General features: G+C 39.7%; 2 protein-coding genes across 3 annotated transcripts in view; one reads left to right on the top strand and one right to left on the bottom strand.

Moving 5' to 3' along the window:
* The window catches only part of fkbp16 (FKBP prolyl isomerase 16), a 37,637-nt gene extending 25,553 nt beyond the window's left edge, over positions 1-12,084 (top strand). Inside the window, exons 4-8 of the mRNA XM_038706918.1 lie at positions 5,068-5,285; positions 7,851-8,032; positions 8,244-8,321; positions 11,534-11,671; positions 11,756-12,084. Coding sequence (XP_038562846.1) covers positions 5,068-5,285; positions 7,851-8,032; positions 8,244-8,321; positions 11,534-11,671; positions 11,756-11,842 — 703 coding nt within the window. The 3' untranslated portion in view covers positions 11,843-12,084. The remainder of the gene's footprint in view (positions 1-5,067; positions 5,286-7,850; positions 8,033-8,243; positions 8,322-11,533; positions 11,672-11,755) is intronic.
* zgc:162879 (ras and EF-hand domain-containing protein) lies at positions 12,006-24,168 on the bottom strand. 2 transcript variants are annotated; one of them, XM_038706914.1, is made up of 17 exons: positions 23,596-24,168; positions 21,968-22,120; positions 20,378-20,468; positions 19,923-20,018; positions 17,282-17,359; positions 16,788-16,903; positions 16,636-16,704; positions 15,637-15,712; positions 15,424-15,494; positions 15,130-15,319; positions 14,930-15,031; positions 13,792-13,936; positions 13,621-13,702; positions 13,328-13,442; positions 13,129-13,242; positions 12,942-13,018; positions 12,006-12,818 (listed from the first exon to the last, which is right to left on the bottom strand). In XM_038706914.1, the coding sequence occupies exons 1-17, from the start codon at positions 23,904-23,906 to the stop codon at positions 12,716-12,718; spliced, it is 1,989 nt and encodes a 662-aa protein (XP_038562842.1). In that variant the 5' UTR covers positions 23,907-24,168; the 3' UTR covers positions 12,006-12,715. The 2 variants fall into 2 exon arrangements, with proteins under 2 accessions (XP_038562842.1, XP_038562843.1); XM_038706915.1 differs by having other exon boundaries at positions 15,130-15,262.
* Between the last annotated feature and the right edge of the window lie 629 nt (positions 24,169-24,797).

Here is a 24,797-nt window from a genome sequence, read left to right as displayed (position 1 = left end):
AGACACTTTAGAAAAGCAGAAGTGTACACAAAAAAAAAGAAGAGTAGGGGAGAGAGGGGAAGGTAGTTAACTGGGGAATACAGTCTTGAAAAGGTGGGTTTTGAGGGCCTGATGGCAAGGAGTTAGCCTGTCAGATGTGGGTAGGGAGGGCGTTCCAGAGGGAGGGTGCAGCAATGGAAAAGGCCCCGTCACCCCACCCCTTTGTCCTGAAAGATAATCCACATGACTGATGCGTGACACATGTAACATATTAAATACCATCACTATAACACCCATTTTACCATGAACACCGGAGGATGCTGGCAAAGACAAAAGACAAATGGTGATAAACTGAACTTCAACCAAGTTGTTGCCCTGAAACTTTAAAACAGGGATTTGTACTTGAATCCATGTCCATGCATGAATAAGTGTTGCTGCGTCCTTGGACCTAAGGTGATGTGTGGAGAGGTGGCGGGGGAGGAGGTTGGAGAGGTAGGAGGGGCCAGGTTTTTTAAGGCTTTGTAGGTGATAAGTAGAGGTTTAAAGTGGATCCTGTATTTAACCGGGAGCCAGTGGAGGTGACAGGAAGAAGTGAGCAAGTGGACAGCGGAGTTTTGGGCGTAAGTTTATTGAGGTTTTTTTTGGTGAACCGTAGAGGATGCTGTTGCAGTAGTCAAGTTTGGAAGAGATGAGGGCATGTGATGAGTATTCCGGAGGCAGGCGATATTCTTAAGGTGGAAAAGGCAGTTTTTGTGACCTGGTTGACATGGGGCAATTCTATTCTAAGGTTGCAGACCTGGGTGGAGGGTGTGACAATGGAGCCATCGATGTTGAGTGAAAAGGTCTGGGTAGAGCGGGTGAGGGAGTTAGCCGATGATGAGGATTTCAGATTTATTGCAGTTGAGTTTGAGGAAGTTCTGTTACATCTAAGACTTTAAGTTGGCGACACAGGTGGTGAGGGTGGTGTAGGTGGCATGGGTGATAGATTTGGAGGAGAGGTAAAGTAGAGTGTCATCGTCATAGCAGTGAAAATGGAGGCCATGATTGCAGAGGATCTGTCCAAGTAGTACAAAGCTGCTTAAAATAATCCAAAATTATATGATAGTATAACAATAACTGGGGTAAATTTGACTTTTGATGCATTTACATTTTCCTGATGGTACTATTCACATTACTGCTTTTACTTAAGAAAGGTATCTTCCTCCATCGCCGTAAAGGGAATAGTGAAGGAGAGAGTCATTTCAGACAAAGCTTAGGAGTCAGTATTTGGGACATTATTTGTGAACTGTGACACAAAATATTAGAATAACTCCAAAGCAGCCACCTACCAGGTTTCTCATTCTACTGCATCTGCCCTGATTAAGAAATCAAGCTCAGTATAACCTTGTTTATTCAGTAACTTAAAAACAACTGGTTTCTTAAGAGGTTAATTCACAGAAGTACATTTAATCTGGGGCCAGGCACTAGCAGGGCACAGTAGGCAGGACACTGTGTGTGTTATTGTTATACACATACGCTGCACGCTGTTACATAATATGCAGCCTTTGGAATTTTGTGTAATATTTTCAGATAAGAGTGGAGAGAAGTATACCAAGGGGAAATGGCTACAGTATGCGTGTGCACTGTACAGACTGTGCAGCAAATCATTTAATGATGGTGTCACATTCTGGACACCATCACCATCACACTATCAGGAAAGAAGGATCCATCACTAATACTCAGATGAATGAAATGTTATGAAAAGGCTAACAGTACCAAGTACCCAAGCCATGTGCTTTATGTTCTAAAGGAACTGCCTTCTACTCTGCTGCCTATGAGCGACTTTTACACAACTCGGCTCTGATCCTCGTAAACATGCAGAGGTGTGCAAAAACAAGTCAACAGGACTAAACGCTGCCTTCAAAAATTGTTCAGACTGCCTTCTAAAAGACCGGCATCTACTTATTCACACTCCTAAATGATAACGTCTCTGAACACTACTTCCTCCAGTGCTGAGCACAGGGATCCGGCTCAGGTTTCTGGGGCCTCGGATCAGCTGCTGGTTTCACACTCCTGTGCGTACTGTGACAGTGGACGAGGTCTCCAGAGAGGAGAGGTGAAAGGGTAATCTGATCCCACCTGCTGACACAGCCTCCCAGTAGCTGGGGATACAACAAATTCTGTTAGACAGACATAAATTGTGTCATTGACACAACCAATTTCAATAATTCACGACCCGACACAACTCCCGGTACTCTTGTCTGACTTGGTTTGAAACAGGAGTTTTTTTGATTTCTTGTACAATCAATACTGCAGGCCACTCCAAAATCAGCCTCTCAAAATGAACTCTAGCTGTGACTCACGCTCACAGAGACACACATACCTTTGGAATCAGAGCCTTCAGAGTAACTGATAATGGACCATTGTGTGCCATGTGGTCACAGGAGCTAGGTGATTGAAAACCAAATTAACTTTCCTTCTGAGTGACTCTTGAGTAAACTGAAACTGGCGACAGCTCACAGGTTCATATAAGTTTCAAATTCTTGTCTGCTTAAATTAGCTGGAGTCACTCAGATGTCTCTATAGGTGTTGCTGTTAAGGTTAGTGTGTTGGAAACAGTGAAACTGAATCTATATAGAGAGCAGCTGTCAAAGCTCATGACAAAAAAACAAACAACACAAATACTGTGAAACTTCAATTAAAAGCCTAATCCCAATTAGATGCCTGTTCCTTATACTGGCCTGGTGTGGATACACGTTTTGACAAATAAGCGCAGGTCTCAATTAGACTCATGGTCTGGTTTTTAGATCTTTGGATGTATAAAACCTCTTAAGCCCACTTGAGCTAATTCTTAACTGCTTAGATCACGCATACAAATATAAATGTTAACACTTTTGTCAATATGGACATGCTACACATCATACGATTGGTGAGATTCGCCACAATTCAATCATTCAGTTAATTTTACGGAAACAATTCAATTTACTGGTAAACGAGGGACGAAAAAGCCGTATGGTTGAAATAAACAACCTGTGCTGAGCAGGAGTTTTGTGCGAAATGAATTTAAGCTCTGTCCCATATAGAAGGACAATCTATTAATTTAACTTACAGTATATCATGAACAACACTATGTATCTTCAGTTTGCACTATTTATTCTCTTACTGATATCAAGCTTTCCCCGGACGCTGTGTTTGCATATGTTTGTCAACAAACTTTTGAAACAGATGAGGCCGTGACATAAAAAGTTTGAGGGGTGTTGTAGGAAATGTAAAAATGCTTCTAATAGTCACTGTCTTGATAGGAGAGTTTAAACTTCAGATTAAATAATAAATCTTCAGCTCAGTTGAGTCATCTCTTCAAGGAATATACCTCCTCAAAGCTTTCTTAGTTCTTAATCTTGGTATAAAACCACAGCAGATGCACCTACTGTATATGGCCACCATTAATGTCTGAGCACGAGAAAGGGGCTATTGCTCTTTTACATCCACATTCAGATAAAAGTTATCTCTGCATTTCAGCGCATAAAAAAGTTGTTACCATGAGATTAACTGATGCAGATGTTTGGATATGCTAGCTAGTTATGCTAGCATTGAACCATGGTTCAACTTAATGTTTTCAAAGTGATTTAATAGGTTTAATATTCAATGCAATCCCGACAAGTGTGTCACGAGGTATGCAAACATGTTAAAAGTAAGTGTACTGCAATACAGTTTATTGCAGGTACACAAAAGCTCAATTGTTTTGTTGAAGACAGAAATAAGTTAATCAAAGATAAAGGATTAGACCATGCCCCTTTTTTGTTATTAATCTAGCTAAGTTTGTTCATGATAATTCAGCTATTCAGTGCACATTAATTGAGTTTCAATCTCAGGTGTCATTATCACTGTGCATTTGCTTTATTTTTTCATGTTTGCAATTTGTTTTATTAATGTCATGGACTCATAACACTCCACAAGGCGTTGTTATGTAATAAAATCACTGCCAGTCATCATCACTGTCTGTACCACTGTGTTAACATGACATTGGACTTTTCACTCAAAGATTGTTGAGTTTCCTACCGTTTCCCTTTCCATTCCAAACTGAAAGGCTGTTTCATTGTGCTTTTTAGGAGGCAACTTTAAATTGTCAAACTTTCCGAGAAAACCTTGGGGGATTTTTTGTGGCCACAAAATCTATACCCTGCACTACATGTACCTTAAAATGTAAATACATACAAATACGTTCACACAAAAGACACATACAGTACAGAACTACTGAATACAGGTTTGTAGAGCAGCAGCAGAAGGTAAAGACTGAGGAGGGTTTGCTGGTAGTGATTGATAACGTCAGCTGTGTGTTGATCAAAGTGTGGGTCCAAGATATGACAACCTTAGTCTTGTCTCTGTTGTTGATATTTAACTTATAATCAAAGTTATTTATTTTATTAAGAACAGTTGCTCATGACTAAATGTTGAGTCTGGTTTTGATAAATTGCTGTATATGCAGCTGCTATGTAAACTAAGATTTTGGACCTGGAAGCATTTTGGGACTTTATGGTGACCCATACACCCACTGGTGCTCTTGGTTGAGCGAGTACTCTGTTGAAACAAGTATGGAGGTCTATTCTGAGGCTGTTCTGTAAATAGTTTTCTAATAAATGTAGCAACTTCTGATCAACCCATATCAATTTCTGGTTTAAATACCTAACTTTTGGTTAGTCCGCCCACGTCCAGGTTAAGCCCCGCCTATTACGAGTACAGATACAGATAGTTATGTACTTGCTCATCCCTATAAGTTTGTTATGAAACTATTTTAAATTATGCTTTTCATAACAAAGTATATATTCAATAAACTATCCAATATGACCATCACATTTCATGCATGAGTTACAAAGCTTTGAGTTTGGTGTGCAGGATGTTGACGATCTTGTTTCTGCTTTTCTTGAAGCTGACAGTCACTTGAAAACAGATTGATTTCTTGATTGATATGAATAGTCTTAAGGTGAACAGTGTGTTTTATGGATGATTTTAGAAGGCCACTAACCAAAAGTAAACTCTTGGATACTCTTGTGCTCTTTGCCCTGTGAGGATATTGATTATGTGTTTGTTTTTGTCTTTGTTTACACGCAGGGAGCCTGATATTCCAGCCTGGGCTCCTTTACTCTACCAGCTCCAGCTGCTGGACATTAGAGAGAAACCAGACCCGCTAACTCTGCCCATCGCAGACCGTATCCGCATCGGAAACCAGAAACGAGAGCGAGGAAACTTCCATTTCCAGAGGGAGGAATACTGCATGGCTGCCAGAGCCTATTTTATGGCTCTGGATGTGCTAACCACCCGCAGCAAAGGTAACTCAGCATCAAAAACCTGAATTTATTCATAGAAAATATTTCAATACTGTCGCCCATGTGTTTAGTAGTTGATGTGAGCATTATCTTCTAGGAAAAAGGTGAAAATGGAAAAAGAAAACAGAAGTGCACACACACACACACACACAAAACATAAAACATCAAGCATTTGATAGAAACCTGAGACGCAACATTTCCACATCAGTCTCAGCCCAAAATGACATAACAGTTTCGTGCTCTCCACCAGTCTGCCAAGCACTAATCACACTATCACCATGCAGAGACGCATCTATTTGAGCAGAGTGCCACGATAAATGTTTCTGCTCCATTCTTTTGCATAATCAAAGCTAATCAACTTTCATATTACTTCCACCTTCTTAATCACTTCAATCATTGACGAGGCAGGGTGGGCCCGTGAGGGAAATGTGACTGAACAAGTCAGTGAAGAGAAAAACATGAGCTGCTTCATAATGTATCAATGATGGTGGACCAGTGAGTGAACTCATTGCGGCACTGAAGAGAGGAGTTTATCAGGGCATCGACATCATGTAATTAGTGAGTGATAAGACGAGCAGGGGGAAAAAAAGATAATAACGTAGCTGTGACACCAACATAAAACTCTTTTTGGGTCATTTTGGGCCTGTCAGACTTATTTTACAATTGCAATTCATGAGCCATGTAGATTATTAATCACTCTTAATATATCAACTAACTGAACATGCACTCACATAAACATTAGAAGTGATCACACATTTACAGGTAACTGTTCTAATGGAAGTAAATAAATCAATGTGAGTAGGGACTAAGTTTAAAAGCACTTTATCACATGTGAATGTATAAGTAAAAATTCAAATTCAACACTTTCAGTGGACAAAAACTCAAAACTATCCGACAGATCAAATAGTTTCTATTGTGCTAAATACCTAAATGTTTTGGACTGCATTCTTCCCTAATAAAAAAAGAGAAGATAACAAATTCAGTGAGAGATTCATAGACTTTGCAGCTTAACTAGTTAGCTGCACTAATTAATATTTTTATATTAACATAGCGTTTTAGTATTTTTAAGGTGTTTTTTAAAACTCCTCTTTTGGTTCACTCGCACCCCTCTCATAAACATAGTTGCCAGCCACACTGGACAGCTGTACGCTACCTACTCAGCACCAAACAGCAGTCAGAGTTAGCCATTAGCTGTTGAACATACTGTACTATAGCATTTAGCAGGTAAACAGCCCGACATTTCCCTCAGGAGTTGGTAGAGACCAAAAACAGAGCTAAAAGGAGAGTGATTATGTCATCAGGTTGCCATAAAACACAACTCTAATTTAATACTAATGTACTGTATTTAAATAGACAACTGTATGCTAACAAATTGACCATATCAGCTGACAAGGTGATAAGTTGTTTACAGCATGTCACTTGACACTGCTTTAAAGAGGTGGTATTATACTTTTTGGCCTTTTCCCTCTCCTTTATTGGGTTATATACCTTTTTTGTGCATGCAATAGGTTTGCAGAGTGAAAAAGCCCAAAGCCCAGCCCAAAGGGAGTTCCCATCTCCCACAGAAAACTCTGCTCTGAACTTCCCGAAAACAGCTCTGTTGTAGTCCAGCCGTTTCCCAAATACGCCTCATATAACGCTCGCCAAGCGGCTAGTCCAACACACCGGAGGAAAAACACTGAGCTACAGCACACACCTCCTCTCCCTTACTGTGATGTAGAGACAGAGCTCAGTTAAAACTTTATGGATGAAAGATACATTTGTTACAGATTAATAACTCACCACTCTGAAACTCCTGCTCCATTCAATGTTGCCAAGCTGGTCGGCAACATGTAGCCTACAGCTGAACCGAAGCTGTTTACCGACTTGCCCTTCTCTGCTTCTGATTGGCTAGTAGTCCTTAACTAGGAACTGTGCATGTGCAACTCCCAACAAAGATCATTTAGAGAAAAGACGTATCACTCCATAGCTAAAACAAAGCGTTCAACCCAGGGTGAAAAGGAGCTGCCGCAATGTGCAGTATGACAAAAAATGGAGATGGTGTTTTCTGAAAATTAAACCATATAAACCTGTTCTGGTACAACCCTTAAATAAGATCTGGAACCTGAAAATGAGCATAATACCACCTCTTTAAAAAATTCAACTTGGAACCACATCCTTAACGGAATTGACTAAATTCACTTTATATCTCAAACGTAAATTCTTGATAGAAAGTTTTGTAATAAAAAGACAGATGTGGTCCCTGAGCTGCCAACATTTATCACCCATCATACTCAGGGCCAAGTAGAAGAATCCCTTTGCGCTAACAAGTGCTCATTACTTGGGTCACCGCTGTATTCAGCTGGACATGTTTGGGTCTAATGACAAAACCATGCAGTTGTTACATCAGGGACGTCGATACAATATCCAGCTGAAGAAAGAAGCAGAACATGAACTATGCTTATAATGACACCTGATGGGAGTTGATCTGCTAAAGTCCAACTGTTTTTTAGATACTGCAAGATTTTCTGAGCTTTTTTATGTCTACAGTATTTGTGTCTGAGGTTGGGTGGCTCTGTCTCTGCACAGATGGCGGTGATGGCAGCGTGAAAGCGGAGGAGGAGGAGGTGCAGGACTACCGGGTGAAGTGTTTGAACAACCTGGCCACCGCTCAGCTCAAACTGGAGCAATATGATGAGGCACTGCACACCAGCCGGGACGTTCTGACCCTCGACCCAAACAATGTCAAGGCCCTTTTCAGGGCAGGAAAAGTGAGGGCCCATCCTGTTGTGTTATAACCAAGAGACAACATTGCTGCAACTGCGAGGAGGATCTAATTTGATCCTGCATTTTCTACATTGCTCCATTTAATTATTTTTAAGGAAAAAATTGCTGGTACATTAGTGCTATCTGTTCTCTGCCTGTTTGGATGTATAGGTCCTTCAGTGCTGCTCACGTTGTAGGTTGTCTAATCTCTTTCAGCTCCTGTCAGACAAGGGTGAATACAAAGAGGCCATGGAGGTGCTAAAAAAGGCCTTGAAACTCGAGCCGGCTACCAAGGTGAGATTATGTTGGATGGTCCAGTCTCCCCACATTTCTACCAAATCTGCTTGTGAATCCTATCCATTACCAACCCCTGCTTTAATAAATAAACTTCTCAAATGTGTGATAGTAAAATATTTAAATTTCAATGCCAAACACTGTCAATCCTTGACATGTATTTTACAATTAATGAATATACAAATCTTTGAGTGTGGTCAGTTATTCAGACACAAAAATCAACCACAAACCAAAAATTCTAATATCTATACCAACCAGCATCTGACAATATATTGACCTCAACTCCATACATTCAGAGATCCGCAACGTTCCCTCTCTGGAAACCCACCAAGGCATATAATTCTTAATGACTTCCTTTTGTAGTTTAGTTTTTTGTTGTTTTTGTGTTGTTTATGTTTGAGGTGTCCTTGGGTCCCTTGAAAGGGAAGATTCTGACTGCGAGAAACTGAAACTTCATCATGTGCAGGTGCAGAGTTTGGCCCCCTGTCCTCTTTAGTCAAATTCATTTGAAAAGAGTTTTCTACTGTGAAGACATGAGGAGTTTCACATGGTAGAAAAATGTCTCGCTGAAAGGCGTACAGTATTTATGAGAGAGAGATTTCTGCTGATCGATAAGACAGAAGTTTCTTTGCAGTTGTGTCTGTTTTATTTGGAAGAGGTTACATTTCGGTTTGTCATTAAAAAAAAATGGCCCTGGAAAATATTCTGGTATTGAAAAAAAAAAAGTGGCCATGGAACTTTGGTTAAGGCTAACTACAAACTACAAAGAGTCATTTTAGTAAACAAATAAAACTTTAAACATGAGAGATATTTGATCAATCCTCCAATGTTGAAGGTGCTGAAAGTAAAATGTAATATCGCTTAAACTGATGCTCAATAAAAATGTGTCATAAAATGTATCTTTTGTCCTTGAAAAAATCTAGAGAAAAAGACAAACACCTCTGTCGCAGACATTTGGTCTCACAGCAGAAAAAAATGTGCATTCATTTAAAAACTGTCTGGCAAAACCATTTTCAACTTCTTTTTAACTATTTCATCTCAACTGAGGCACATAATTTCCTTATTTATTTACTTCATAAAATTACTTCTAAATAAATATAAAGGCTAACAAAAACATAAGGATTATTACATTACCTGCATTTATATTTCTGCAATTTTCCAACAATATAAATCTTCATTTTGATTAAAGAATTAAATTTCATGAAAATATCTTTTATATATATTTATATATTTGAGTTTTAAGTATTTCAAAGGTTAAAATATGTAAGAAAATAAACCACAAACCAAAAATTCTAATATCTATACCAACCAGCATCTGACAATATATTGACCTCAACTCCATACATTCAGAGATCCGCAACGTTCCCTCTCTGGAAACCCAACAAGGCATATAATTCTTAATGACTTCCTTTTGTAGTTTAGTTTTTTGTTGTTTTTGTGTTGTTTATGTTTGAAGTGTCCTTGGGTCCCTTGAAAGGTTATTATTATTACAAAGTTGAACAACCTCAAACTTAATTTAAAAGGTGGAGTAAGCGATTCTGAAGAAACCCAATTAAATGACAAATAACCATGATATAGCGCAAACAACAACACAGCAAGTACCGTAAGTAACATATGAAGCTAACATGAAGCTAACATGCAAAGAGGACGAGACAGTCCCAGAGACACCCCAGCAGCTCCAGACAGCGATACTCACAACTCTCCTGCTACTATAGCTAACATCACAACAGCACGTCTTGGCAAACTACAAAGTAAGCTTAATGTCTGTCTGCAAGTCATTTGAAGTTATTTACTACAGATACACAAACCATAGCTGGAATAGTGTTGTGTGCTCGGTCCGAGCCACTTTGTTTCCTTATTTACAGAGCCAGGCTGCGTAAAAAACAAAGTGTTTTCAGCGTACACACGGAACAGACAGCTAACGTTAGCAGAACCTATTTAGAAAATATCCCCAATTCTTATTAAATCTGGATCTGGTACTTTTCAAACAACACTCTGTTGTAAATCATGATACTAAAGGACAATGAATTTCATTTACCACCTCATTAAGTTCCTCTCATCTTCATCCACACGCTTATATCTTACAGCTGCTTGTTTTTATTGCATCATCGCAGTTACCAGAAAAAACATTTGGGAAACACCACATCTTCATCATGAAGAAAACCCCCTTCATGTTCAATATGAACATTTAGAGAATTTGAAAGGAAAGCTGTTCACACATTAGCCTGAAGAAAAGAGACGCCTCGAATCCCAGTGAGCTGCTTGTGTTGAAGGCCTGTTTTGTCTTGTTTGTGTGGTTTGTGTAATCTGCCAAATCCTCCACAGAGGATCTGGCCGACTGCACATGTGGCAGTCTGCAGATGTGACCACACTGCTCTGAGTTGTCCGGCAAACTAGGTAAAAAAAAAAAATAGTAAAGACAGACACTGAGCTAAATATTGTAACTCTGACGCCCTGCACTCCAAAAGTAGTAGAGTGAAGGTAAGAAAGAGCCAGAGTCACCCTTTCAGCTACAATATAGTCTCCATACTGTATAATTAGGTTAACCACTCTGGTGTACTGTTCATCACAACAAAAATTAACAACAATCCCAGTTTATGAACATTATTTTAGTTCACTGGTTCCACTCACTGCAGACTGAGGTTTACAACACACTGCTGCCAGTATTACAGTGACTTGACCTATAGGGCACACTGCCACCATCCCAAATATGTCTGGTCTTGTCTAGACAAAACGAAAATATCTGCTGCTTGGGTAATTACACCCTTGTCTCAGTCCTGGATTAAATACCGTGGAGAAAACTGATTTAGCTGCTCAGTGAGAAAGTTATTGTACTGCAGTCTGTAGATGGACACAAAGAAACATGGAGGTGCAACAAAACTGCATTATGAACTGGTATTTTAATACATTTTATGACAGGTTACAACCTTTAATGAAGATCTACTGGAAGTGTTTGCAAAATATGTTAAGTCCCTTGCAGGGACATTTAGGATATAGTTTAAAGTGAATTTTAAAGGCAAAAAAATTATGATTTGCTGGCTTCTTACATTTTTGGCCTTAGTCATGACTCTGTGTTTCAGACCTCTGCTCTCACCTGCTGGATATTTTTTAAAACTGCATGTTCACATTTTTCTCTTGATAAAAAGGTTTCATGTTTCTCTGTCCAACATTAGGATGTGTTAATATGGAACCCTTCTCCCGCTCCTCTTTAGGCGATCCACGTCGAGTTATCTAAAATCGTCAAAAGGCAATCAGGAGGCAAAGATACTCAGGAATGGAAAGCTAAACCAGCGGAGATGCTTGGCGACAATATCACACCTTTTCTGGTTCCTTCTAAGAAGAAACCTCATGTAAGCTATAACAGAAATGTCTCCAATGTGTTTTTTTCTGATAACCGACAGACTGGATTTTGACTGTTTTTGTTGTGTTTTTAGGGACTTTCCTGGAAGTTTATACTCGGAGCTCTGGTCGTGGCCTTGGGCAGCTTAGTGACGTCAATGATTCTGACTGCGAGAAACTGAAACTTTGAAAATCATCATGTGCAGGTGCAGAGTTTGGTCCCCTGTCCTCTTTAGTCAAGTTCATTTGAAAAGAGTTTTCTACTGTGAAGACATGAGGAGGAGTTTCACATGGTAGAAAAATGTCTCGCTGAAAGGCGTACAGTATTTATGAGAGAGAGATTTCTGCTGATCGATCAGACAGAAGTTTATTTGCAGTTGTGTTTAATTGGAAAAGGTTACATTTCGGTTTGTTATTTAAAAAAAAAACAAAAAAACTTTGGTTAAGGCTAACTACAAACTACAATGAGTCATTTTAGTAAACAAATAAAACTTTCAACATGAGAGATATTTGATCAATCCTCCAATGTTGAAGGTGCTGAAAGTAAAATGTAATATCGCTTAAACTGATGCTCAATAAAAATGTTTAAAAAAAAAAAAAAAATGTATCTTTGGTCCTTGAAAAGATCTAGAGAAAAAGACAAACACCTCTGTCGCAGACATTTGGTCTCACAGCAGAAAAAAAATGTGCATTCATTTAAAAACTGTCTGGCAAAACCATTTCCAACTTCTATTTAACTATTTCATCTCAACTGAGGCACATAATATTCCTTATTTATTTACTTCATAAAATTACTTCTAAATAAATATAAAAGCTAACAAAAACATAAGGATGATTACATTACCTGCATTTATATTTCTGCAATTTTCCAACAATATAAATCTTCATTTTGATTAAAGAATTAACTTTCATGAAAATATATTTTATATATATTTATATATTTGAGTTTAAGTATTTCAAAGGTTAAAATATTTAAGAAAATGTTCTTCATCATCAAAAAATAAAAATCATTTGGTGTCCTTCATTGCTCCATCGTACCCACAGATATCAATCACCTACAGTCCACAGCAGGCGTTAAGAGTCTTCTTTGGGTTTGATGGACTCAGTCTGACCTGAGAATCTGACTGCCGCCTCAGAGTGACATTTTTCTTTACCTCTCTATGGACAGGGGAAAACAAGTCTTAAGTGTTGCCATGGTTTCGTAAATAAAAATAAATTAATTAATTAAAAAAAACACACACTTTAAACTCAAGCGTGCCCTCTCTCTCTCTGGCCTCCTACCTCGCTAGATGAAGCACAGCTTCGACAATGTTGGTTCCCTCTTTGGCACTGGTTTCGCAGAACAAGGCGCCGTATGCCTGCAAGCAAAGCAACGACATACCTGACTGCAGTCAGTTTATTTAGACACCTGGGAGGCCGGGCGTCTGTATAAACTTATTTCCATCAGGTGGGATGAAAAGTTACACACCTTGGCCAACTTCTCTCCATGCAAACTGCTCACACTGCTTCCCTCTGGTAGCTGCTCTCGGAGGTCCACCTTGTTTCCAATAACACACATGGGGATTTTCTCGTCCGTTGAATCCTGTATAAAAACAAAAAAACGTTGTAAAATATATTCTTGATTTTTGGCATGGTCATTTGATATTTTTTGGCATTTCCAGAATTACCTGAATCTGATCCACCCACGCCCTGACATTAAGGAAGCTGCTTTCTGAAGTAACATCATACAGGAGCAGGACTCCATGAGCTTTACGGAAATAGGACCTGGCAATACTACGGAATCTGCAGTAAGAAGAAATACAACACTATTTTTAGTCTAGTGTATTTCCCATTCTTCAGTAATAATAAAAAAAACACACAACAAAAAAACCCCCAAAAACCAGATTTAGTTGATAGCACCATGTTTTTCCTGTTGCTGCTTCCTTGAGAAACACTATACCGGAGTCAGTACAGCACCCACCTCTCCTGCCCAGCTGTGTCCCATATCTGCAGACTCGTCTTCTCTCCGTCCACTAGCATCCTCTTTATTTGGAAATCAACTCCTGCGAACCAAAAAAAGCAGCTTTAAATGTCTGAAATCAAGAATGCGTCAGTGTTTGATTGAATGTGATGCGTTTGCTGTGGCACCCACCCAGCGTCGTCTGAATGTCTCCTCGGAACTCATTGAGCGTCAGTCTCAGCAGGAAGCTGGACTTTCCAGCTCCCGCGTCTCCAGCTAAAACCAGACGGTACATGGGACCAGGATCCTCAGTTTCTTCTATGCCTGTTTCTAAAGGCTTCGTGATTGGAACAGAAGATAACAAGCTTACCCCATTTTATGTGGAAATTATTTTAGTTGTTTGTTTTATTTATTATAAAGAAAAAGTAGGCCGTCAGCATTTATTTAGTTGAGAGTCAATATTTATTCTCGATCCTTGGACTTAAGAAGTTAAACTCAAGGTCCAGTTGTTGCTGTTTTTTCCTTTATGAAATCTCATCTTTTTCATTATACAACTATCTGTTATCACAACTGAGTTTCCATATAACTGAGAAAGCTCCATCTGCTGATGACAACTATGAGATGTGGTTGAAAGTTCGAGAAAAACCTAGTAAGTGGAGTTCTTTGGTCAGATGTATTTACTAATCTGTGGGTCATAAGACATCAAATAACTCTTGTTTTTAATAGCATTTCAATCACCATATGTCAACATATAGCTGAAATACACATTGAAATATAGTCATTTAAATGCTGTTAAAACAACAGTGGTATGCAGCTCTCACGTCTTAACAAGACAAAGAGTCTACAGCCATGTTAGCAGATCTGTGAAGCTGTTAATCTACTTGGGCACAGCCATGCATTGAGTTAAATGCTAACATCTGCATGCTAACATGCTCACATTGACGGGGATGTTTAGCCAGTTTAATGCTTACCATCTTAAATTAGCATGTTAGCATGGTAACATTTGCTAATTAGCATAAGGAGAAATAAAAGTTTATGCGTCCGGACCCCCAGGAGGGGTCACAATTTAATTTAATATATATATATTAATATATCTGAGGGACAGTGAGATGATTAACATGGGAGGAAAGCAGAAATTTCTGCTACCCGTTTTTACTTTTCTTTAATCTTTAGTAAATAAATGGCCTCTCTCTCTCTCTCTCTCTCTCTCTCTCTCTCTCTCATTTAAAATGTCTCCAAAATGTCTGCTTTGAACCTATATATCTTTACATACAAATCACTAAAATCAACGCATACAGAGGAAGTCTCATCCATTTAAAAGCCATTTCACCTTTGTGGAAAATGCAGACAAACGTCTTCGTAGGGACGATGCAATGGAGCTCGCCCTGCTAGGAGCCACCGACACTGCAGCTTCAGATTTCACTTCTGATATCTGCAACAGACAAAGACTATACTAATTTAAGGTCCTCACAGCTCAACAGCATGCTGGCATTATGTGACCCACTATTTGAACTTGAGGTGTGTTCTGACCTCCACATCGGACGGGACATAGGAGTAACTGTGGTGCACAGTTTCCACCGTGCTCCTACTGTCGTCGCTGTCATAATCGCTGCCTGCGCTCTCGGCTGTGTCCATCGCCATGGAGACTCCACTGTCCAGATACCTATCAGCCCAGGTGGCCACATGAAAGTAGGTTGTTTTGCTGGAATCCGGCTCTGAGCTGCTCCAAAGCACCGACACACGCACTATAGCTTTAGCTGTGACACTTTAATTAGCCAAGATCAATCCGCAGATTCACAGAGGTGTGTTAAAAACTTTATATACCTGCCGTGGTTGAGTGTGCTCTGTCGGAGGGGTTTCATCCTTCGGGCGGGGATTTCATTTTGGGGAGACAGCTGTAGAGCAGATTAGGAGTGTCAGGGAGGAAACTTTTTTTTTGTACACTTGTACTAGTGAAAACAATTTACTGTCACCTTCTATCTGATCGTAGAGCCAGTTGGTATAAGGACATATGCAATCAGCAAACAAGGAACTCACCCTCCTTTTAACCGCTTCACTGGCCAACGCAGAGCGCAGTCCGTCGTTACTGTCATACAGCTTTTTGTTAGTTTCCCTAATGATGTTCAAGGAAATACAAGACAGGGTCAGATGCATGTACAAACATTTACTTTCATGCAACAGTTGTGTGGAAACAAGTTGCACTGACAATCCGAGGGACACGTTGGATGTGGTTTAACAAAGCATCCTAAGGCTTCATCCACACTACCATGTTTTCGTTTTAAAATGCAGACGGTTGTCACCCCATGCAAAAAAATCTCTGGTGTGGTTCTTCGTCTGTAGTAGTATTTTCTTTTTTCACTAAATCTTCAGCAACTGCGGTGTAGACAACAAAGACATAATAGTGTGGATGTAGCAAGTACACTAAATGAGTACTCTAGTATGCCTTTATTGCTTTACTATGTGCCTCATATAGATTGTGCTGTCCACTAAATACACTTACACCTGTACTTCTGGTAATCAAAGTATGTTAAAGGGTTGGTTCACACAAATAGAAATATTCCCGTAACATAGGGGCTGTTTATAAGCACTATTTAAACATTTAATACATTGTTTATAATACAATATAAAGGTAGGTGTACAGAGATATAAATAAATGTTTTAAGTGTTGTACAGTATTTGTCAATATTATTTCTCCTATGACATATTATTACAACTATGATTCACTAATTCTCATTCATTACAAAAAACCATCCACTTCTAGGTGCCCACAAGATTAACAGTTATTAAAAAATACATTAATAAAAATTTTAATCTGCTCCCAACAACATTATAGTGTCTTATAAACATTTAGTAGATGTTTATATACTGCTTATAATGCTAAATAGGGGGCAGTTAAAGAAATGTGTTAAGACAATTTACAGTGAGACTTGAAACTAACCAATCCCTGTATTCCTGATTTAGACACACAGACACACACACAACCTTGCTAAATAAAATACACTAGACACAGCTTTATCAAGTGAAAGACAGACTTACTGGAGAACCTGAATCTGATTGGAATATGACTGGTATTCCACAACCATCCTCCTCAAGTCATCTGTTTCTCTGTAACGAAATACAAGTCACATGTTGTACTGGATGCTGGATCACATTCAGACATAAGCTGAGGCTTAAAGACAGTGCCTGACCTTCGGTGTTGAGCTTTCTGGTCTGCATACATGTTCTTCAGCTTGTCCAGCTCCGCGTGCAAGACGGCGATGTTTGTCTCGGCTTGGAGCAGGGAGGCCCGCAGCTGCTCATTTTCCTGTGAGGAGATTTAGTGAATAACTCGAACAATTCCATACAACCTGATAGAAGATACTTTACTGTCACATACACATACATGTTGCAAAATTAATTCTCTGCATTTAACCCATCCCTCAAGGGAGCAGCGCCCGGGGACCAACTCCAGATCTTTACCAGTGTCTGGTTAATAGCACTGACCGGAGAACCTAATATATTTTTGGTGGTGGGAGGAAACCCATGCACAGGGGGGAACATGCAAACTCCACACAGAAAGGCCAGGGCAACCACGATTTGAACCCGCAACCTTGTTACTGTGAGGCCACAGTGCTATCCACTGGACCACCGTGCCGCCAACCTTCATGTGACTCGTCAAACAATCACTTCCAAAATGACTTACCTGTGAGAGATCACGGATTTGTTTGTTCAGTCTGACCACCTCCTCCTTTGACTGGTTCAATTCAGAGTCCTTTTGGCTCTTGAGAATAGACATTTACACAAGCATTTTGTTAAACAGTTTTAGATGTTTAGATGATAAGTCATTGTGTTTTAATAATCATTTGACCTGCAGATGTAGACATGACAAATATAGCCGAACTGACATGGACACATTACACACAAACATTTTTGTAAGGATCTCTTAAATTTGTATTTTAAAGAATTGTGACCCAGAAATGTATTGATAAACGTGTGAGTGCTCTGTGATGCTCTGCTTCTAAATGACCTCAAACATATCTTCGGCTTGGTTGTACTGCTACAGTATGTCTAGCCTCATATACACCAATACCAGTATAATGGCAATAAGCTAATATTGGCCCAGCTGATTACTCTGTCTAGCTTCAGGCCCCATCTACACTAATCTGTTTTTGTTACGAAACGAATACGATCTCCGTCCACACCAGTGTTTTAGCTGCGTATCAGAGTTAATCTCTGTCTACATTAAAGCAACGTTCACGTACACTGGGCATACACATGCCGGTGTAATCATAAAGCAGATGGTTTATTCCATAGTTACAGAAGATTTGGCAAAAGAATAAAGTACTACAGACAAAGAACCACACCAGATATTATTTTGCATGGACCAATAATGAGCTGGGACTATTACTGAATGTAACACCTGAGTTAAAAGTGGCTGTGGCGGCAGAAAACAGACTGGAGGTCGTTGCAAAGTACATAGGCAACATATACAGTACAAGTGTAGGCTATAGGCTGTGCATGGTACAATATATATCTTAATAAAATACCAAGTCAAAACTCTGCTGGTAGCATCATGTTTCTGCTTTGCATGACTTATGAGACTCAGAGAGCCAAACGTGAGCGTCTGCGTCATCGTTTCTAAAGTCATCCCGGAGTTTTAAAACAAAAAACGGGGCAGCCGTTTTCAAACTTCTCCATTTTAGGTTTTCGTTTTCGCCGTTTTAGTCTGGACGTGAGGTGCAAACGTAGCAAAAGGTCTCTGTTTTAAAACAAAACGCAATAGTGTGGATGGGGCCTTTCATGTCAAAGATCGCCGTCTACAGGCAAGGAAAGTAACTGTCAGCAATTTGACATATGATATATGCCAAATGGAGACATTGAGTATGATCACATTTTTCTCCTTTATAGCTGCTGTTTACAGAATGTGTGTGTTTGAGGTTTTATACATTTTAAATCTGCAAGTCGTAACAACTGTTAACTGCAGCATACACTAACTGCTGGTATACATGAAAGAAAACTTGCAACGTAGATTGACTGAGCTCTGTCGCTTGTGCTGCACATTTCAACTATAAACGTTGGTGTTATTACACATTTTCTCTGTTGGTGGAAATGCTCAAGGTGGAATTGTTTTTGAGAGTCGTGATGTTCGGCAGACTTGTTCAGGTATTGATATTGACATATAGTACAGCATCAGATTTCACCTGTTGATAGCGCCACTGAAACACGATATGAACAGTTTTCAATATCAGGGAATAAACTGTTTTGATTATTGCACTCTTATTTACTCTGTGATGTAGAGAGACAATGGGACGGTTTGCTTCATCTCTGTAATGAACGGAAGACTTCTACAATGCAATCAAAGGTTTAAGTAATTGTGTTTACATGCTGTAGGTTCACTGTGTGTTACTGAAAAGGAGAAGATCACTGAGCCTTCTTTTAACCTGCATTGGTCTTCACTATCAGCAATAGTCAAGCTGCCCGAGGTGACCAATCTCATGCTGTCTACGTAGCCACTGTGGTCCTAACGCACATCAACTCCGGTGTAGCCTACAGCTTAGCTACTGCAGATCCATGAAATTCACACTGCCTCTTACTCGCACGCTGCCCACATTGCCTGTAGGTGGCAACATCAACATGTCTAGATCTGTAGGTTAAAATTGCTGCTACTCTTGCAAAACTTTCCTCTGGCGATCTTTAACAGGTCATCTACAGTTGTAAAGTGAAAAGTACCACTGGTGGTGCAATCCAGTGCAGCGGAAAAGCAAGAATGAGAAATAGCATATAGCTGCGTGAGCATAAACTGAGTGTAAGCATTAACCATGGGAGCTAGCATGGCTAGGTGGCTAACAACAGCATTCCACAAGTTGTATACATGCAGCGATTTCTCAAACATTATCCTCTATGCTTGTCCTTGTACTAACTGCATCTAAGCAGTTTCTGAATGAGGTCTATCTAACTCAAAGTTACTTTTATCCATGCAAATCCTCACCACAATCCTCTCAGTGTGAAGCTAACCACAAGTGTGTATTTTAGTTTAGCAGTAGTCACATTTTGCTACTGTATAATGTGAGCGGAGAAACATAAACTGATCACGAGGGGACACTGGAGACACATTTTCAGTTGCATTCTGCTGCTTTGAGTGAAGTGTCTTTAGCTGGATCTTGTCACATTGTAGATGTACTTTATGTGGATGCAAGCTATTGGCTCTTAATAGGTTAATGCTCTTTGAAAGGTAACCTAAAACATTTTATGTGAGAAATTTGGAAACGTGCAGGCGCTTTTGTGTTGTCTTTCAGGTACAGTGGCTTTCAGTGGTAAATGCATGTTGTGTGGGGCAAACCCACATTTAAAAGTCGGTCCACCGTTGCATGCAGGTCTGTGACCTCATTCTCATACTTCCTCCGCATGGTCGCCAAAATTCCCTCCATTTTCTTTTGCTCCTACAAACATGAAATCAAAAGCAGTTAGAGGCGCAGGTCCGCTCAGGCCTTGAAGAGGGGCTTTCATCTGACTTTACAGAGAGCTCTTTGTGAGGAGGCATGTAACCTGCTGCTGTGTGCTACACCACAAATATGGAGGTAGCTCACAAGAAGCAAAGGAGAATGTGTATAAATGTTCACTTTGCGATGAAATAAAATACGTTCTTTTAGTCCATTTCTCTGTTTACTGGTGAAATGCAGCTGCTTGCACAGACAGCCAACTCATCTGGTTTCATACATTTAACTTGAATAACTATAACGATTAAAAGTTAATCACAGGAGCAATCGTCCACTATAAATACTGCAGGTATCACACTTACCTCATCTCTCACCCTCTCCTCTGTTCTGCGTAGCTGCTGCTGTATATCGTCCTCCAGTTCTGTCAGCTGACTGTTGTTCATCTCCTCCGCTCTGTTTGAACAGAAAAAGAAGTTTGAGTTTGTGCTGGCCAGCCGAAACGGATTCTCCAACAGTAGTCCAAGAGATGAACACAGCAGCAATATAAAAACAAGAATCCATCCACCTTCTCTCCATGTGTCAATTCTACCTGACTGATTTGACTTCAAACACGCTGCAGTTGTGACTGCTCTGCTCCCGTCACACAACACATGAACCAACCAGAGGCGAGGGAGGGACAGCCTTTGAAAGGCAGATTCCACACACGTACTAAAGTTTGTCAGTGAGTATCCCAACAGGACATCTCATGTGACTGATTTTAGTTTAGTACAAGTTTTATGTCACGATTTTTACGGGCTATTTACTTCAACAGATTGTGGAAATGTAGGTACAATAGATGGGTACATCCAGTGCGTAAAAGGGTTAAAAGAACAAGGCAGGGCAGCACATTTAAGTCTTCCTACTTCCCTGTATAAGGAATGTCACCTTTCTCATGTTGTGTAGTTACTGAACAACAGGAAAAAGCTTTAACACTATATAAAAAACAGCTTACACACGCGATTCCTTCCCATGTCGTAGGAATGAAATTCAATAGTCAGTTCAAGGTAGTATGTGAGTGATCACTTCACAGATTTAAAAGGAAACAAATTAAAGACTTAACTAACATCCTTATGCCTTTAAAATACAACCTACCGTATTGAGAATCACTGTTCAGCTTGAACATCAGGAACCACTGTAAAAAATCTAAAAGTGACACTATGACCAGCTGACAAACCAGAAGGACCCAATAACACTAAAACTAATCGATATTAACATTTAATTGAACATTTGAATCAAATAACTCATAGGCGACGAATTAGAGAATTAGAAGCATGTTTTAAGTCTGCACTGCTCTCATCAACCAGCTTTTTTCTGCTAAGCAAGCTACCTGACAGCCAAAGTTGGTGATTAGCTGATAACGACAGTGAACCTCTAGAAGCTAGAGAGTGAACGTTGGATGTAACATCTGTCTGGTGGACAAAGGCAAATGAAGGCTAGTTTGCTGGATGTGCAACTAGGCAGTTGCTTACTAACATGTTTACCATATGCAATAATGTCAGATGTGTATTATTCTACTTGTTTTGATGTTTTTTCTGCCCTCTAGTCTAGTGGGCAAAGATGAATTAATGCAGCTTTTAATCAAGCAGGCAATCTCAGTCAGTGCATGGAGAAAAAAGGTTCTGGGTATCCACCAGCTATGGGTTTACAGCCACAAGAGGGCAGTGGTGCACCACTGCTCTGTAGTCAAAACAAACCTACAGGCAGTTTGGTTACACTAAAGGACAATGGTGAATCCTATAAAACTAACTTTCTAATAAATTCAGTTTTAAACATTAACTTATAAATGCTAATACTGAGTGTAATTTCTCATACACACAAAGACACATAAGAGTGTACATCATCATTCTGTCTATTTCACAGGTCAGCTGTTCTGTGCAGACCCCACATAGGAAAATGCTGACATTTGAACTTACCGCTTTAAACTGGTCTCCAGCTGTTCACACTCTAGCCTGTTTTCCAGGCTTTGACTGATCAGAGAGTGGACGATTTCCTCATACTGCGGCAGCAAACTCGTGTTTGCAGAGGAGTGAATGGCCTGGTAAAGATCAGCCAGCTGCTCCCTGAGACTGTGAGAGGAGAACAAGTTGTTGTCTTAAATTCATACTCCAATCTGTCTTTTTAATATCCAGTACTCACCCCCGTGCGCCTGAACGGTAGTGGCTATTAAGTGTGGTGGGTAAAAAACATCAAAACTAATATAAACCTCACACACACCAATCATGCAACATAATCCACGGTCCATCTCTGTGCTCTGTATGTTTAAAACAGTCATACTTCCACCACAACACACTTAAACTAGTTGTGAATGTAACCTGTGTCAGTAAAAGGTTTAGACCAAAACACAGACATAATGGCGATATGTAGAATTAAAACTGTATATAAATAAATCTTAAAACTTGGAAATACTTGGACAGTGACAACATATGACCATGTGTTCAAATCCAACACAGGATCATTACATAGACTGTATATGGGTCATTATTAGCATCACACCATTTGGCTCAGCAACAGGATGGCTTTGAATAAAGCTCCCTAATCATTTTCTAGACATAACTATGAAAATAAAGCATATGACCTATACCAAATAACATGAATAATCACAGTCTCTTGTTCCCATGTATTAAGATCTGCCAAAACAACTGGAGAAAAAAAACAAAATGAAAATTAGCAAATAAAAAGCTTTTACAAGTCTCACATTTTCAATTTATAGATCTATAATAGCTCTAATTTGTGTTTTGTTGTCAATAATTACTTACATGCAACTGTTGCTTATGGTTGTCTCTCCTCATGGCCACTCGCTGACCATTTGCAACCACTTCCAAAATAAAATGTCCACTGAACATACGACACATATAACGTTAACCTACACTTGGCAGCTTAGGTAGGCCTCGCTGAATCTAATGCAGTCTAATGCATTATCCTCCTTTAACGGATGTAATAAAGAGAGCTACTCTATAGCTATTTTGGAGGCTACAGTTTGTGGTTCTGATAGATGAATGTTATATAACGTTAACATTTTACTTAAAGGCATTTCAGTTATTTTTTCCTACCCATTTGTAGAAATAAAAGTAAATAGTTAATTCCACCCACTGAGGAGGGTCGTGGGATGCTTTTTCATTTTAGTTTCTTTTTGTTTCTCATTTATGAACAAAGATCATTGTGAAAAGCTGCTTTAATAATACAAATAAAGTGATTGTAATCCACAAAAAAGTGGATTTAGTATCTCACACTTATGTAGCTATTCTGTGCCATCGGGCAGAGGAGCCTTTGAAGCCTTGTTAAATTAAATATCGATGTGTAATGGTTCTGAGTCACCAGGACTATCCACACACTTCAAAATAATGTAAATAATGTATTAAATCCATGTTTTAGTTAACGAAATAAATAAAAACGACCAGGAACAGGTTCCCAGCGCAGCCGTTGACGTTAGCTAACGTTTAACTGACATTTATTTAAATAACGTTCCAGGAGCAGCAGTAACAAAGCCGCCGGCTTGCTAAATCCTGCTCGACACGGAGTGGGCAGCCGGATGCGAGTTTACCTTTCAGAGAGGAGAGACTCCGCATCTACCCTGCCCACAAACTCTTCCCACGGACAGCCCTGGGTTTGTGACGACCCAGCTCCGAAAGACGCCAGGTCCATAGTCTCTGAAACCTCCTGAAACCTGGACGAAAACTTGTTGTAGTCTATGCACCCGTCTTCGTCCGCGTCGAACTTGTCGAACAGAGTTTTGATCTCACTTTCGGGGACGTTGAGCTCCCGGCAGACAACGGTGAAGTCCTCGTACTCGATCTTACCGGACTTGTCCACATCACAAGCAGAAAAAAGTCTCCGAAGGCTCGGTCGGTCCATAGTTGAACGAATAAAAACACAGACAAACGCATATAAATAGTGAAAGTTAAAATACAAACCCTTTCATAAACTGACCCCTGCGGCGTGTCAGCCAAAATAAAAGCCTCAGTTAAAAGTCTCAGAGAGGGTCTCACAGAGGTACTGAAGAGCTACTCATTGGTCCAGATCTCAGTGTAGGCGGGTATCATCAGAATCAATTCACCCAATGTGTCACTTCCAACCTGGAATTTATCAGTTACTGCTGCTGCAGCAACCGACGTTGATTATTATTTGGCTTCATACTGAGCCATCCAAGTGTGCAGTGGTGGAGCTACAATACAATAGAAACTCAACAGATACGCAAGTGCTTGCCTCTTGTTTGCCTTTAAGGTGTGTGGTGGTGCATGTGAGTTTTTATCAGAGACACTCCTCTTTGTTCTCCTGGGTTTGCAGAGTGTGTTTCTGCCTACACCCTAACAGTAAAACCCTCCAAATCTTACAGTTTTTTTCTCGTTTGCTTAGGCTTTTGAACTAAAATTTCAAAACCATAACGCCATTTATCAAAAAGCAAACCAATTTATTTAAACTATAAACACTATTGCCTGTTCTGACACATGATTGAGATTTGTTGAGCTGTCACTGCACAACTTTCCACACTAAAAATCTTAATTTCTCATTGCCTACACCGTGTGATCATTTAGAAAGCACCAACTTTCAATATTGTTCACTCAAGTCAGTACAGCTTGAGCTCAATTAGCACACAAATACCCAGCGGGGGGAACACAAAGAGTCATAACTGATCACACCTGAACCACATGGAACCTTCAATAGATGGATAAAAGTGCCCGAGTCAATTCAGTTTTGGAACAATGGATCAAGAGAGATGTGAAGGAAGAGGTGGTGGAGGAAGAG

The sequence above is a fragment of the Micropterus salmoides genome, unplaced genomic scaffold (assembly GCF_014851395.1).
Source record: "Micropterus salmoides isolate LMB-PRFRI ecotype aquatic unplaced genomic scaffold, ASM1485139v1 Ms_hic_scaffold_8, whole genome shotgun sequence".
Taxonomy (NCBI): domain Eukaryota; kingdom Metazoa; phylum Chordata; class Actinopteri; order Centrarchiformes; family Centrarchidae; genus Micropterus; species Micropterus salmoides.
The sequence above is the reverse complement of the archived record's forward strand: the minus strand, read 5'-3'. Positions and strand labels throughout refer to the sequence as shown.

What these genes read in the sequence shown, in the direction of transcription:
- zgc:162879 (XM_038706914.1), bottom strand. Translation starts at nt 23,906, where the DNA reads ATGGACCGACCGAGCCTTCGGAGACTTTTTTCTGCTTGTGATGTGGAC. An exon ending in CTGGAGACCAGTTTAAAGCG is followed by an intron (nt 20,469 to 21,967) that starts GTAAGTTCAAAT and finishes CTGTTCAAACAG; the next exon opens with AGCGGAGGAGATGAACAACA. An exon ending in AATCAGATTCAGGTTCTCCA is followed by an intron (nt 15,713 to 16,635) that starts GTAAGTCTGTCT and finishes GAACATCATTAG; the next exon opens with GGAAACTAACAAAAAGCTGT.